Raw genomic sequence first — 17,276 nt, forward strand, 5'->3', positions numbered from 1 at the left:
CAGATGCATAATACAAGACTTGATTCTGATCAAAGTCAAAGTGTTTTTTGAGAAGAAGAAAAAACCCCAAAGCCAAACAAATGGCATGACAATTGATGTAGATATCACATCCTTGTGCTCACTCCCTTAGTCAGCAGCGTCAGGTTAATTGTGTACCCCTGCTAAGCAGTGGTGGAGAGAATGAGCTTTGATGCCCTCAGTGGTAGTGAAGACTTATTCAAAGCACATCCTGCGTGTCCCTTCTTCAGAAAGAAACTTATGCTCCACACACAGCTTGAGACCACACAGTGGAAGAGTCTAACTGTAGCAAAGAAGCACAAAGGATTTTGCTCTTGGTTTCTTTCTTCTCTCTTCATCTCTCTGTGTACTCTATGATATTCCATCACTCCAAGAAGAGCTGTAAATCTTCTTCCTGCACTCTCTTTCTCAGACTTTGCTTCCTTTTCTTTTGCTTCTAAAAAACAGCCATCCTAATGTTCTGTTCCTGTTTTGTTTTTGTTTTTTTGTTTGGTTGTTTTTGTCGTGAGTGCATCTGAATTATTACTACAAAATTGTCCAATTAATGTTTAATCAGATCACTCCCCACACTTGGATTAAACTGCTGTTCCTACTAGGAAATAATAGTGCTAATGTTATGCTCTTGCCTTTTGCCATGCGTCTGGATTTTTAACGATAGAGCCTAATAAATATTTAATCATGTGACTAATAGGTTTCATTCCGATCGGGATTGGATAGAGATCATACTATGTACATTTACTTACAGTTGTGTGAAAAAGAAGGTTTTCCAAATGAGGACACAATAAAAAAAAAAGTGTTCCTTAGCAGGTCTTGAATTACACAAATATGTATGTCTGATGGGTTACATTGATTGACTGAACCTACAGTGGTGGGGAAAAATGTATCTCAAGGGTCTAACTCATCGATGATAAAGGTGGGCATAGCTACAGTGACATCATCCATTGGTTTCTAATGTTCAGCGTTAAAGCCTTGAGATCTTGATTTAACAAACAAACAACAAAAACCCGTTTTTGACAAGGAGGGGTGTGTCTGACTGTGAAGTGCTTTGGCTGGCAGCTAATTGGTCACAAGCCGTTATGTAATGAGCATACCAAGGCCAATCCTCCTTTTTTAAAACATAGCACCTGTGCTATCGCCATCTGGTGGCCATCAGATAAAATTGGCTTATTGTTTGTGATCTGGAAGCTAGGTCCATCTTTTGCACAGTTTATTGCAAGTGTATCTGTAACCTGTGTATTATTCTCGAGCACGTTTCAAAAATAAAGTTTTTAACTAAAGCTTGGGTAAAAAAAAATATATCTATTTTTATTTCTTTAAGGCTTATTCTTTATGTTAGCATGATAGCATGAAACATGACAGTGATCATTATTGGAAGCGTAAAACTTTCATAGACTTGCATGCTACTATGTGCTACTAATCACATAGTATCAGATGTAAATATTTACTGTCCCAACATGTGGTGTTTTTGATTTGGGCACTGTAGCAGGGATTATTGATTAGAGCTTTCCAGTATTGTTGGTTATAAAATAAAATTTCTGATTATCTTTTTTAATTGTCTTTAAATGTAAATAATCAAAATGGTGTTTTTAAAATGTGTGTAGTTTGGAGGCCGTCCAGTGTGAATTCATAACTCAAACTTTTCTTTTCTTTCCCTCCAGGTAAAGTGTTGAATACTGATTTGCGTCACTACCTCAGTCTGCAGTTTCAGAAGGGCTCCCTGGACCATAAGCTCCAGCAGGTGATTAGGGACAACCTGTACCTGCGTACCATTCCCTGTGAGTAGCTTCCTCAGCCTTGGGCCCTTCAGTCTTCTCTCTCTGTCTGGGTCTTCTTGTTGCCCTCTCACCTCTCCAGATGGAGCGTAGTCTCTTCCCATCTGTAGCACTACCTGTTATGCATTTTCCTCCAGGCCCTCCCTATTCTTTAATTCAAATAAACCCCTTTAACTTGTTTTCTGTTAATTTCTTCTACTTACACTTCAGTATTATAAACTGCAGATTTTCACTTCTTGATCTTACCAAAATTTGTAAAAGCACACAGTCCTATGAAAACCTGAATAGGCTTTTATATGGATGTCTACATAGGTAAAATGTATAAATATAGACTTCAGTGCTTGTGGAATAAAAAAGGGTGAAAAACTTTCAGTGTTTTTATGTTTAATAATGGAGTTTTGCCCTCGTGTATATGAAATATTTAATTAAGAGAGATGTTTGTCAGTTTCTGATTGTTGTCAGACCTTGGTTGTGTTCGATCTAAATTAAGGAAAGAGTAATTCTACATTTTCTTCCCTATTTACTTTCCACCCTCTGATTTTTTCCCCCCCCCTCAGTTTGAGTTTGCTCCACTGCTTCTTTTGGAATATTCTGTGTTTATACCCGAGTGATTTAAAAATGGACAACAAGGCCAACAGGCGTAAATGAACGAGCAGCTGCAGTTCCCTGGGATGCGCAGCTGAGTTAAAAAAAACAAAAACAAAACATAAACAACAATGTTTTTGCCATTTATCACTGAGACAGCATTTATTACTTGTGCAACTCACAGTTAGCATTTGGAAAGCTTTCACTTCTGACATTTTGCTTGTGGGGGACATCATTCAAAAGACAGTTGGAGGTGCATTTAAGGAATATTGCTGTGTAGAAGTATCACTGATTAATTTGAGATGCATATTTATTTGTGTCTTACCGAATAATCATGCTTGCTGTCGTGGAAGTTTCACAGTAGTTTAAAGTTTAATCATTAGACCTCCTCTCCTAATTACAGTGTGATAAATAACATCTCAGTCTTTTCTATCTCAAATAAAATGCAAATGTTACATTTTCTCACATTATCACAATGATTATCACAGCTGAAAAGCCAGTGTTGTAGTTGTACCTGCTTGTGCACATTTGGGTCTACTTTAGTGAGTTATTGTGGAAGATAATAGAAACTGTGAACCACGCGTATCAACACTGCGGTTTGGCTTCAGTAGCTCAGCATATGTCCGCTGTCCAGTTTGCTCATTCAGGCCTGTGCCAGTGGCTTATCACAGTGCACTCAGCCAAAGTGACCCTGTGAGCAGCCTAAATAGCCATTACAGCATGATGCCATGCGCTCATTACAGCACTCCAAATAGCATTTCGGAGTGACAGAAGTATGACTTTGCTTTTCTGCTGCACACAGAGAAGCTTCATTAAGTGTCACTCTTGCCTCCCACAAACTGGGGCTCAAGACAGTACCAGGGGTCTAGGTCACCTAAAAATCCTTAAAGCTTCACTAAATTCCAACACCCAACTCTACCGTCTACTATCGCTCTCTCCTTCCCTGGGTATTAATATCCATTGCAGCACAGCACTCAGGCCCACTAGTCTCGCTTCACGATAAAACACCAAGGAAGGATGGTGCAAAGGTAAAAATAAAGTGCCTCAGGTTTTCAGTCAATTGCAATTTCTATTTTGAGAAGTTAAAAACAACAACAAAAAAAAACTAAGCATAGCTGTTGCACTGAACTCTTCACTTACTGTTTTCTACTTACTGTAAGTCTCAGACAGCTGTGGATGATGTGTGCCAAATTGGACAAGCTAAATGCACACTTTCGAGTGTTTATTGTGTCTTCACTGTAGCTATTGAGCCGGCAACTGTAACCAACACTCATATTTCCATGTCCCTTCATGTTAGCGTTCTGATTTATTGTGTGTTTATCGTATATTACAGTCAAACTCACACAGTCTGACTAAAAGTTTGAAGTTGGCACTATGCGATCAAGCATCTGTCAGTTTACAAACGGCAATCCCTGTCCTTCTTTACTCATTCTTTTTTGTTTTGCTGCAATTAGCATCTTGTGGGCAAATGCTTGTTGTTTCTTCTGGTGCTCCACTGAGTGGGTGTTCAACCTGCAAAATACAGTTCACGACTAAGAAAATCCATGAAACACAGTTCATATCTAACACTGGAGAGCTGGATTTTGATGTGAAGTCAGAATAACCTCCACAGACCTACTGTATCAACTACATTTACTTTTTGTTTTTCTTCTGTTTTGCTCCTGTATTGTTTTCATACAGTTGTTTCATCTCTTAAAAAAATCAAACACATAAACTAAAAGTTAAAACAGGCTTGTATTTTCCGGTGAGAATTGGCAGCAAATTTCTTCTGGTGCTCTCTTCAAGGCTCCTTCTCCCAGTGCTCTTTTTTTCAGGTGGCAGTTTCAGCAGTCCTAGCAGTCTCTTTCCACTGTCTAACCATAACTGAATAACAAACTGCACATACAGTTTTATTTTTGCTATCTCTTTCATGTTTTAAAACTGTAATGTTATTGTTTTCTCCTTTATTTTGTGTTATTTTGGGAGGTTTCTGAATACATTTACATGATTATATAACAGGAAAACCGATCCAGTGTCTTGGAGTTTGTTGGTAAGGTAGCTGAATTAACAATAAATAGCTACATAATACATTTCCCTATTCCTTCTTCCAAAAATGAGCTCATATATCTTCTTCTTGTGATTTTTATTGGTCTCATCTGATTGCTCTGTTTGACAGAATAAAAGATTGCCTTTGCAAGAAACTAAGCAGTTTCAGATGCGATGGCTCACACTGCAGTCGGGATGGATGTTGACACAGAAAGAAAATGAAGAATGGGGATGGGTTCCTATTAAGCTCTGAGTTAAAATCCCTCGTGCCTGCAGTGCAGTCAGATAGCAGAGCGGTTTAGCTGAGGTATTTCAAAAGGCCTGATTACATCTAAGATGATGGTAAGAGCAGCTGGCGTGTTAAAGAGCATTAAATTATTTTCATAACAGTAAGTTTTCAGTGTCTTGCCAATGAGACCATCAACAAGGGAAAATGTGACACTTTTTAAATCACAGTTGCAGCATGGTACTACTTAATGGCTCTTTGCTGGAATTGAAAGTGCTTTAAGGTTGCCTGTTTCAGGGGGTAAAGGACTGTAAAACGAAGGGAAAAGGAGAACAAAGGATGCATTTGGGGGAAAAAAGGGAATTCTTCTTTCTCGGTTATTGTTTTAGGCAAAGAAACTGCCACCGATCATAACCATTGACATTTGGAAATACACTGCAAGTATGCGTGATTTGCTTGTTGTTGTTGTTTTTTTTTTTTATTCTTTTTTTAGTGCAGGAAACAACTATTGTGGCTAATAAATCAACAGAAAGGGCTTTGAGGTGACAGTGCGTTATATTCATTTGAATCTATTCACAATATCAGTTTGTGGTTTGTTGATAATGAGGTCCCATAAAATGCATTGCATAAACAAACAGTTTATTTAGGTAGCCGTAGGCTGGCATGTCAGAAGTGTACAGCACCAGGATGTACATTGGATTACCGGTAGTTATTATTAATTTTGGAGAACTAATTTCCACACAGAGCAGACATGCAGATGGTGTTATTATTTAAAAAAATATGTGTAAGGTCAACAGAGAGCTTTCTAATTTTTCTCATTTATCGTGCTTAAAGTGGTGCTGTTCTACACAATCAGCGTCAAAGTATGTAATTAAAAATCTTGTTCATTGTCATCACTTGTACTTCTTCTGTATTGTGACAGCTGTGTTGCTCTGTGGAGGACATTTTTTTTCCCTCTGCTTCATATTTGAATAATGAATTCATCGCTTTGCTGTCCCAGCTTTGTTGACTATTCATGATGCAGACACAGATTCTCCCCTGAGCATTGTATTTGGACTTGAATCACATCCCTGTGGGCATGTTGGATTGAGTGTCACTTCCAACCCCCACTCCCACCCTGGCGATGAATGGCACATTCCACTTGTTTGGAGTTCCTACTGTATTAAACTTTCTCATTGTTGGCAGGTACTACTCGGCAGCCTCGAGAAGGGGAGGTTCCGGGAGTGGACTACAATTTTATCAGTGTGGCGGAGTTTCGTGAACTGGAAGAAAGTGGACTGCTGCTGGAGAGTGGCACCTACGATGGTATGTTCTCATACACAAGGAACACAATATTATGCAGGGGCCTGGATAGATAGTTTACTTTTAAGTGGGAGAAATAGGGAGTTACAAAATATCAGACACACATCAGACCCTGACCTTGTATCGAACTATAAAATGATTTTGTTCTTTTCAGACTTTTGTCTGGTTGTTGATGGTTGTGAATACCAGTTGTTCAAGTCTCTTTTTCCTCTGAGCATAAAATACAGTCACTTTTAATCATTGTTATAAATAATGAGAAACAAATACTGTACTATTATAGGGGTAGATTTGAAGATTGAGTCATACAGACAGCCACTGGCAGTCACTGTGAAATTTTTTGCCCCAGGCAACTGCTAGCAACTACCGTATTTTTCAAGATGTTGCTTGCCAGTGCGAAATTGGTTGCAAAGAGGTATGTGATGCCGCACCAAAAACCTCCCTGTGATTGCCCTTTGGTTGCTAGCAGGTAACCATGGTTGCCAATAGTTTGCAAGATGCTGACTCCAAACACTCGCCAAGCCATAGTAAAAATTTAAAAAAGTGTGATGGAAAACAGAAACTTAGACAGTTTGTCTTCAAAGTAAAAGTTACATCTTTTGAGGTGTGCTTGCTGCAGGTTGAAGAATAAATGTTGAGTGTTGGAAGACAAGCCATCGCCTTCCAGTAGCCAGTAGCAAATGACCAAAGCAATTACAAGGAAAATTTTGGTGCAGCAAGTTCTTTGTCACATATCAGTCTCTAGGCTTGTGTGACTAAGGCTAAAGATGGATTTAACTGTAGTGTGACCCCTGAATTGGTGCTAAAATCATGTCTACCATAATGAAATCCTGCAGATGTTCTGTTTTGCCATCGCACCATAAACAAACCACATCAAACAAGACAACTTTTCATTTAAGATCACTCTGCTCAGATTGTATTCTGGCTCAGTTGACATTCTTTTCATCGGCCTAAAGTAACTGAACCAAACTGGAAAACACTACAATTTCTGTAAACACTATAAACACTGAGGGCAGACCAATGTCCCAGTCCATTCCAGTCACCAGGGTCCTGGTTATTAGTTGTCTTGTGAATTTGCTGAGCTGTACTCAGTAAGGTCATCAGGTGAAATCAGCACATTGCCCGTGTCATCAAACTGCCATCCTAAAAATGAAAGAACTGGAGATAATATATCCCCAGATGGCTTTACCCCATTCACCTACTCATGATGTCGAAAATATGTTTGCTATGTAAAAGCTCTTTCATCTGCCCTCTGTCCCACATCTGCTCCCGAGAGACTGGCCCTCCAACCCTGAGCCTATGAGCCAGTGCTCGGGATAAATAATGGATCCCCCCCTGTCCTTTTCTGCCTAATGTAACACTACCATGTGTGTATTGAATGGAATAGAAACACAACCTCACAGAGTTAATTATTAATGCCAAGCCTTTTGCTCAATAAACTTCCACACAGACCTACAAATAGACAGACATACTTTAAAGCAGGAAGTGAGAGGGTGAAATATTTGACCTCATAATGGCTGGCCTTGGTTAGTGAGTCATCTACTTCACATTGATTACTAGTGGCTCCAGGCTTTATATTGTAGATGGTAAAATTAACATGCACACCATGCACATTATCTGATAATGCATGTTTTCAGAGGTCCCGTAAAGCCCAGAGCTTGTTTGTTTTATCTTTAGGGTTTTTTGTTGATGATTTATTAAAGCACATGGATATTTTCTTTAATTGGATTAAGGGTATAGTACCCACATTATATATGATTTATGTTGTTTTGTGTGTCTTAGTGTGAAAACTGTTTCTTTTTTCCTTCTTGAACTGAACTTTGAATGTCAAAGGTTCAGGGAAAACAACAGTGAATCATCATTTATCACTACCTCTCCCTTTCATGACATGCTTAGTACTGTTTGTAGACAGTGCATTCACTCTCTACTTTAATACCATATAAAGATGTGGTCAAAAGCCAACAAGACACACATTAATGTCATATTAATTATGGGGCTCTTAATGATTTCCTTGAAGTGTTCTTTTTCCAGGATGGACTGATTAAACAGAATATATCTTTGGAGACTTTAAGGAAACAAGAATTGGGTGCACAAGTTTAAAATTATTTTGGAGTTTCTCAATGTACCAGTACTACTGGCAGCAAAACAGCCCCAGACCATGATGCTACCACCACTGTGCTTCACATTTGGTACAATTAATTTAAGTAAACTTCCAATTCTGCCAAGAAAAGTGTTCAAATATCCAGCTAGAATTATGCCAAAGGTTGCTGATGTCTACCAAAAGCAATTGGTTGGGCTATATCTTGCTACAGGACATTTAACCAAATATTAGTGAGGATGTATTTATACATCTGACCCTGTGTGGATTGGAGAAATTCCCAAACAATTTAAAACCTGTGGATCCAGTTCTTGTTTTTCAGTCATTAAAGAATGTACCCTGGAAAAAAGAAAAGTTCCATGAAATGGTTAAAAACCCACAATCACCATTACCTCTGAGACTAATCCTTCAGACCTGTGAATAATAGTAGCATGCTGTAACCAAGACCGAAACTCACTCTTGCTGCTCTACTAAAGGGAGTATTTGGTGGACGAAAAAAAGTCTTTCACAGACTTTCAACTCACTAAACAACAATAGGAAGTTATTTAAGAAGGCCATTAAGATGAAAATACTTAACTAAGCATAAAAGAGGAAAATTGTGTTTTCAACAATCTTGCTCGCCGCTTTCCAGGGAAGTATTAGCATAAAAGTTGACTCAGCTGTTGGGGAACTGAATGGAGAAACTAAAACTACACAAAAACATACAGATTGGTTTGCCAGTATTTCTTTTACAGAGAAAGTGTCAAAGTGTAACACTTATGTTGTAGATGAAATTGATTTGGGTGCCTGTATGTATGTGATTTAGGGCATATCCGACTTTATGCCCCTCACTGTGCAAGGTAGAGAAAAGCCAGTGGTATGAATCATTCATGACAGATGCTGCAAGCAGAAATGGACCAGCAAAAGTCAATAAAACACTAGGCCTGCTACAGCTGATTTAATTGGATTTCATCTGGAAATTCCAGTGTTGTTTTAATTTTAATATCTTATTATTTCCTATGTTGTGTTCAACATTCATTTAATATGAATTCCTGATGCCACGGGATCCCATTATACTGTGAGCAATTATTAAAATCAGTGGGCTACCTAAATTTGTGGCTTGTATGGATCTGGCTATGCTTACATCCTCATCCATGATTGTATTTAACAAGACTGCCATGGGAAACATAACCTTGATTACCTGTTAGAAGGTATAATCATAGGTCGGTGCAAAAATGGCTTGCTGGATGCACTGCAAATATAAAATACTACATAATGACATACTGAGGAAAAAGCACATGATTTACAGACAAGGCTGCACTAGGGTCTTTTTAGCTGACGGTTACAGTCTGAAGTTGCAGGCCCACCAGGGGATGGTTTGACAGGGGCTGAAAATGATGAAATCCCTTTGTTTGTGCAATGCCAAATTCATCCCCCATGACAATCATAGACTTTAGTGGAGAAGAAATGACTGTTTACGGCCTCCTTGTTTTGCTCAGCCACACTGCCTACAACCATTTTATAATAGGATATTTTTGGTGTTATAGGCTTTACGAAGTTCTGAGACAAAGCTACATAACTGTGGATTAGATTTGTAACAATGCAACAGGCCAGTTTTCACAGAAAAGGGGGGTATAAAGGTGCTGGACTGGCAACTGCTGCGTTTGCCTATTCATGGGAACTGATTAAGAAGTAACTCATCTCTAAGGAGTACAAAAGAGATGGTATAGTACTCAATTTGATTTTTGCACATACAAAAAAAGAAAAAGGAAACATAGAAAGGGAAGAAACGGCTGAAACTGAAATTGAGGAAAATAAAAGATATAGAAAAAAAAACTAGTTAGGATTGACAAGCTCAATAATAAAAACAGGAATTTACAGTAAAGATATGAATGGTGTTTAATACATTTTGGGTTTCACAACACAGACTCAGGAAATGAACATAAACTAGAGAGGAAGTTCATTTATGAGAGGCAGGTCAACAGTAGATTGCTAAGCTGTACACACACACAAACACATGGAGACCGAGCAGGAGAAAGCAGGGTTGACAAGGTTGGCTTGTGAAGTGTGAGCATCCATGCCAAGCAGGGCCTACACCCAGTGCCAAGGCTGGAGCATAAGAGACGCTTCACCCGCCTGAGGCACAAGCAATCAGTGATGAGGCCTGGGCAGGCTGGGCACTACCCAAGAGAGTGGAAGGCCATCCTCAATGATTAATGAGGGTCGGCGACTGCAGCCGGCAGGTTCAAAGAGTCAGAGGGATAAATGTGGTGAGGGTGGAGGGGGCGGTCGTGGTGAGAGCTGAACCAAAGCATAAATCCTTAAGAGGTTTTTCCCATGCTTCCACAATATAAGGGATGTCTCCAATTTCCTTTTGTCTTTGAAAACATCCCCACAAAACATTTGCTAGCAATTCCCATTACTAAGTGACCCTGACTTCATGAATTCTTGCTCTGTAGCATCAGAGCTCATAACAAAAGTTTCTCTGAAGGATAAAGTAGGATTTGGAGGAGTTAATTCTCCCTGCAAATATAACTGTGGTAACAGTTGTACTCACATTTTATTCAGTTACTCACAAGTTGGAGATGTGATACTGTATTCTGGCAGCTGCTGACTAAAACAGATGGCATGATATCTACACACACACACAATCTGTATACACATTCTTTCCCATCAATAAACACATGAGGACTGTGGATACATTTCGTCTTGGGGTCTCTGGGGAACAGCAGCCAAGTTTAAAAACGTGTTCTTTCACACAAAGCTGTTTCTTACGAGCAGCAAACATACCCTTGCATGTTTAGTATGAGTGTGTGGCTGTGTAATCTTCTGACAGTGCCAACCAAGTGTTAGCTGAGTTAAAATGAAAATGACTTTGCTTTACACTGTCCATCCACCACTCACCACCTATCTAACAGGTGCTTTAATGTAATAACACTATGCTGAACTTGTTAGTACTTTGAGGATGAAAATTCACAAGCTGTTGATGATGGATAGTAATACGTTGATCCACTGTGATTTTCTGTATTTGAGACAAACTTTCCCTCAAGTATGTTAAATATAGAAACCAAACTGAGATGCATATAAATCTCATTCGATGTTTGTGAGTGGGTGACTTACAGGAATTTGGAATTCCAAGATCAGGAGCTTGATCTAAATCTAAGCTATCAGGGAACAAAAAAGGGGTTCCTACCTAGATAAAATAGTAATTCTTACTCTAATTTCTTTCTGTATTTGCTGCTTCTTGTTACATTTTTTGGTAGACCACAGCATATTAATTGGCTAAATGAGAGCCCACATCAACAGGTGTCTATTTCTGTCAATCACATATTGTCACGGGTAGCTGCTGGCATGGTGGCCTCAGGGCTTTTTCCTTCTCCATTTTCTTCTGAGAGTGAACAGTCCATTCATCTTAGGGTAGTAATTAAGGTGCAAGATTCATGGTGAGCACTCTGACATCATCGAGGTTGCCAAAAGGTGATCGTATCCTATTAAAACCAGAACCTTTGTCTTGATAAGGATGCATAAAGCATTTGTTAATTAGGCTGAAATATGTCAGCACCATGCACGGGTCAGATAAGTTTCTCCCTTTTTTCTTGCTTTCGTGAAAAGAATATGGCATAAATATTAGGGAAAGAAAAGCAGGAATGTCCATGTTGCTACTATTACATATGAGGATTGCACACTATGTTGAGATTTTGGAATTTCATTTATCAGTAGAGATGTTTATATATAAATATGTGGAAATGAAAAACAATGAACTCTTTCTCTTTCCCTTTTTGTTGAAATGATGCAGCTGCATTAATGTGAGTTCCTGGTGCAACAGATTGTTGGGTGCACTGGGTTGGCTAGACCAGTGGTTCCCAAGCGGGCACACTCATGAACCCTAGGGTTGGGAAAGGCAGTGTAAAACAACATAAATTATACTAACCAGCAGTGCAGGCAACCCACCACAAAAAACAAACAAACAGAAATAAAAATTGATTTAAGGCTTTAACAAGACCAGAGAGCTCAAAAAGCTCATCCAGAGTAAGTCATCTGTCTGGAGAAGTTAGCTAAAGCTAATAAGCTCACACATGAACGCCAAAAACTCCTGGCCTATTTCAAATTAGCAGTAGATTTGATCCAGAGCTGGCCAGACTGTTTGTTTGTTTATTGTTTTTAATAAGGCGATAGAGGCAAAGTACTTGCTAATGGTGTAGCAACACTCTTGCAAGGAAAGCCCACGTGTACAATCTGCAAATAGGCTGTGACAAATGGAATCAAAAGAAGGACTGAACTTTTTGTGTCACTCCACAATCTGCCACCTAGCAGATAAGAACTTTCTTAATCCTGAGAGATTTATTTTGTAGCTTTTAAAGATAAGACATGGTAATTTAATAATTTAAAATAGCTTCTATGTTTAAATATTAGCCTTCAACATAAAGAATAGAGAGTTTTCCTTGAACTGTATATTTTCTTAGCAAACTATGTGTCAGCTGGCCTTTTACTCAGTAGAGTCAATCAAAGATAAATAGAGTATTCAGAGCCACTGGATATCACACAACACCAACACCTCAGATGAAAGCAGAAAGGCACTGAACACATTTATTTACAAGGAGAAAAACTATGTATATGCAGAGAAAAAGATCCAGTCATCCTTGTAAAATGCAGCGAATGCCTGTGAAATGCTGCAGAAAGCTCACCTGCTGCTGGTGCTGCTTCTCCCTGCCACTTTCTCTTTTTAGGTTAGATGCAGTTAATGATTTTTTTTACCTTCTTATAGATGTTTTATATTGATGTCACAGTTAAGAAATATTTATTGCACTTAATCATTTAGTGGTCTTCAAGTCAAATCTTTCTCTTCGCTTCACTTTCTGCCACACTGAAATGAACACACATACAGCAAAGCTAAGGAGGCGTGTGCACGATGAAACGGAGAGCAGAGCTCGCCAAACCTCTGAATCAAAAAATGCTTTTAAAATATATCAATTTAAAAGGTTTTTCAAACAAATACTGCACCATTTTATAGACATACAAACCCAGCTGTGTTACTAGAATGAGTTGAGGTATAAAGAAGTGAAAAGAGATGCACTTTGACTTCATACTGTTACATTGTTTCATTTCACTTGTTCTGTGGACACTAATAATTTTAAATGGGTAAATTATTAATAGTTGTATCGTATTGTATTGTATTGAACTGATGGTACCTGGTGCATCCTACCACAATTTGAGAGAGAAAGACTCCTGAGTATCTCTTCGCTCCCACGTCTCTACACAGAACAGCTGAACCGACACAGTTCTGCCTTTCCAGTAAATACAGCCTTTATTGTTCGTCTTTACTCTTGCTGTTATAATTTGCAGTTGTGCTTTTTGTGTATAGATAATCAATTGATCTTTTATTCTTTTGTTGTTTTTTTCACAGATATCTTTATTATTGATCTGTTAGAATCAGGAATTAGGATCTGTTTGACCTATCTGTTTGTAATAATGAAATATATTTGTTATTGTGTGGCTTGTCGTTAAAATAATAAAACATATATATTCTCTATAGAGTTATCACATAAAAAGGAAGACGCAGATCACAGAACAGAATTAGATATATTATAATTATACATAGTACATAGTAGACAGCAGATGCCTGGGGATCTTGCAAAGTCACAGGATATAAATGTTAAATGATATTAGCGGTGCATTAGCAAGTTCTTAATGAGCTGGACTCTACAGTTTTTAAACTACAGTTTAAAAAAGCATCTAGCCTGCAGTCTTTTCAGTTCACTTTGGGAGCTTATGGTTTTGTATCTGTGTGCTGGACGGAGGTAGTGATTCTAAACAAAAGCTGCTTTTCAGGTTGTGACTCATTAGTACACAGTAATTACAACGCAATCAATTTCAGTGTGCTTCCTTATTTTGGCCATCGTCTCTCCGCTCTTTGCACTGGGGTACTTAGAGAAGCTACGGGAACCTTTGTGTGAGCTTCAGAAACTGGAACGAAGAGAGCAAATTACCACTTCTAATTTACCTCCTCCAATTTTTATTCCACGATTAAGCTTGCTATTAATTACAAACCTAGTAACCAATTGATTCTGATAATAATGCTCTCTAATTTAAATGTGCATTAATCTATTTACCTGACTCAGTTATGATGAATTTCTCACTATGACTCTAGGATGATTTTGTTTTTGTTTATTTAGTGTATCATAATTATAGCTGATTAAAAATGGTGTTTGGATGGTAACTCTTAATAACCTTATACTTTGCAGTCAGTGTAATAACGCATTTCAGTGTAAGGTACATTAATCTGAATGCTCTTTGTTTTCCTTTTAAGATGGCAAGCAATAATTTGATAAGGCTTTGAATATTTATTTATTATAAACGAGAGACATTAAACAATAGAAAGGATGATTGTTCCTCAATGTGGAACTTAATTCTATTTCCACCATATCTCTGTCAGTGAGAAAGTGGTCCTTCCCTTGTCTCTCTCCTCCCCGCAGACTCCTTGGTCACAGTGTCTTTCCACTCATGTGCCGTTTAACTGTTCAAAAACAACGCTCGGCTACTCAAACAAAGCACGGCACACTGCAATCCCACACAAAAATATGAGGACAATCAATACTTGCACCATACTTTCACGACTATTTTCTCACATCTTTTGGCCTCAATTGTTTTTCACAAAGAAAGAAGGTGGAGAGTAGTAAGTGGGTCACCCCGTTTTTTTTTGTAGTTGAGAAAAGACAAAGGCTTGCTCTGTGGTGTAAGACCGTTAACTGCCTTAGGCTCCAACATGACAGCAAAGGGAAGCTGATGGACTTAAAGGGACAATCAAGTGCCCGAGAACCTTGGCATAAGCGCTGTGGCCACAATTGCCTGTGAGTGAAATAGTAAATATAACATTATGTTTTTTAACACATAAACAAAATGAGTGAATCAAAACTTTTTTTCTTTGGCCACTTCAAAGATTAGAAGCCAGCAAATGATCTGTTGTTACAGTAATAGTCAGTGGTCCTGATTGAGCATATGGTATTGTGGGTCAGTACTGATTGTGATATTGGCATCTAGGAGAAAGGCTACAGACTTTTTCATAACCTGGAGATTTTCACAACATTTGAGGGTTACAACAGCAAATCCTTGGTCTCATTTTGTTCCAGAGTACAGGTCTGCCAGATAAAATTTGTAGGTAAAAAAAAAAAAGCAGTAATCTTTCACACTTTAAGTGATACAGTCTCTTTTTGGTCTGCTGCGAGCACAATGGTTTTGTGTGTACTTCTATCTCCTCTTTTCGCAGTACACTATAAAGCCAGAAAGAAACTCTTTTCATACCATAGTAAACATTTCTAGCTGTCTGTGTGTATTTTGGTAAAATTGAAGTGTCTACATTTAAATATGAGATCTTCAAAGCAGAGGCTACCTAGCAATTTCTAAGTCTGCTCTAAGGGTAAAGGTAAGAAACAGATTACAGGTTAGCTGAGTGGAAGGGTTGTATGTGAATATGTGTATAGATAAGTGGTTGGGGTTAGGGTTATATGATGAAATTAATCAAGAAAGCTTGCACATATATTTTTTTTAAATGTATTAAAGAATATATTTCATTGTCACTCTCGCCCTCTCTTCTTCCCAGGCAACTATTATGGGACCCCTAAGCCCCCTGCGGAGCCGAGCCCTGTACAGCCAGACCTGGTGGACCAGGTTCTGTTTGATGAGGAATTTGACACGGAGGTCCAAAGAAAACGCACAACCTCTGTCAGTAAGATGGACAGAAAGGACAGCGCTGCTCCAGAGGAGGAAGAGGAAGAAGAGAGGCCTCCTTTGGTCAACGGACTGACCGGTGAGGGGCACCGCTGTTTTTAATTTTTTCGTGGCTTTCACAAGTGTTAGTTAGTATTCTCTGCTAGCTGTATTACAGCTCCCTTCATTACTGGCTTTCTACACATTTAAACCCCAGCACTTTTTTGTTTGCTTGATTTATTTATTTTTCCAGCAGTTCATTATATTGTTCTCAGAATGCAAAACAGCAGGACCTTTTTACTTTTCTCCTTATCATTCTTCTCTCCAAATAAACATTCTCAGGATTAGCTGCTCTGCATGCAAGGTCGGCACTAAATCACAGCACTGCAAAGTCAAAATGTAGCCAAAGTCTGTCTGAGATCAATAGAAGCAATCCCTCGGGTAGAAAGATAGTTTGTGCTCGTTTCATTCGCATACACGGATGCCACTGCATGGCTCAGCTAAGAGCTAATAGTGAGGATGAAATTGTAGCAGTAGTGAAAGTCATTACCTTAAGACACTCTTTTATTTTAAACACTACAAAAAGTAGAGTCGTGTGTTGCATATGCAAATTGAAAAATGTATCTCGAGTGGCAACAGCAGCAAATGCTAAATTAAGAAAGGTTTCTTTTCTTCTCAATTCTGAGTGCTTGCAACATGTTTTTAAAAATGAAGACGGAAAAAAAAAAGATCTGAAAAATAAATTGTGCGTAGCCGTAGTTCAGGCAGGCAGCAAAGTCAAGCTTGGCTGCAACCCTGCACCTACAACCCCACGGTGTCAGTGCCGGCCCACATGACCTGATGTCTCGGTTGACACGCTTCTATCCTATTTAACAAACAAATATCATACCCCTCCTCTTCCTTTCATGCTTTGTCTGTATGCTCATGGGCATGGACCTTATGTGTAGAAGGACACATTAGGTCCCAGAGATATAATACACGGATTCGAATTCTAAAATAAATAAATACATTTTCTTTTAAAAAGATCAGTTATTGTATTAGGTTGAATTTCTATATTTCAAAGTAAGAAATTGTCAGAGATATGCATTGTCATCTCTGGATGGCAGTGTAGACCTCAACCAAGAGAAGATACTAATTATAGACAAATATCACTATTAATTAATTAATTAATTAATTAATAATAATAATAATAATAATAATAATGGATTGCATTTATATAGCACTTTTCTAGGCACCCAAAGCACTTTACAATTCCACTATTCATTCACACACTGGTGGAGGCAAACCACAGTTGTAGCCACAGCTGCCCTGGGGCAGACTGACAGAAGCGAGGCTGCCATATCGCGCCATCGGCCCCTTTGGCCAACACCAGTAGGCGGTAGGGTGAAGTGTCTTGCCCAACGACATAACGGCCAGGATGGACAGAGCTGGGGATCAAACCAGCAACCTTCCGGTTACAAGACGGGCTTCCCAACCCCTTGAACCACGTCAGTTGTCTCACTGAAAATACATGAATTCTTCATATGGTTTTAGAGTGCCCACTTAAAGAGGTAGCAGCTGGCATATTTCT

At 38.7% G+C, this 17,276-nt stretch overlaps 1 protein-coding gene across 2 annotated transcripts in view; it reads left to right on the plus strand.

Annotated features, from left to right (window-relative positions):
- The window catches only part of magi3a (membrane associated guanylate kinase, WW and PDZ domain containing 3a), a 105,951-nt gene that overhangs the window by 64,762 nt on the left and 23,913 nt on the right, over positions 1-17,276 (plus strand). For both annotated transcript variants that reach the window (XM_042219329.1, XM_042219330.1), the window contains exons 2-4: positions 1,677-1,793; positions 5,812-5,931; positions 15,600-15,806. In XM_042219329.1, the coding sequence (XP_042075263.1) occupies positions 1,677-1,793; positions 5,812-5,931; positions 15,600-15,806 (444 nt within the window). The remainder of the gene's footprint in view (positions 1-1,676; positions 1,794-5,811; positions 5,932-15,599; positions 15,807-17,276) is intronic.

Source organism: Haplochromis burtoni, unplaced genomic scaffold (assembly GCF_018398535.1).
Source record: "Haplochromis burtoni strain Fernald_Lab_line unplaced genomic scaffold, NCSU_Asbu1 Contig_31, whole genome shotgun sequence".
NCBI classification, from domain to species: Eukaryota; Metazoa; Chordata; class Actinopteri; order Cichliformes; family Cichlidae; genus Haplochromis; species Haplochromis burtoni.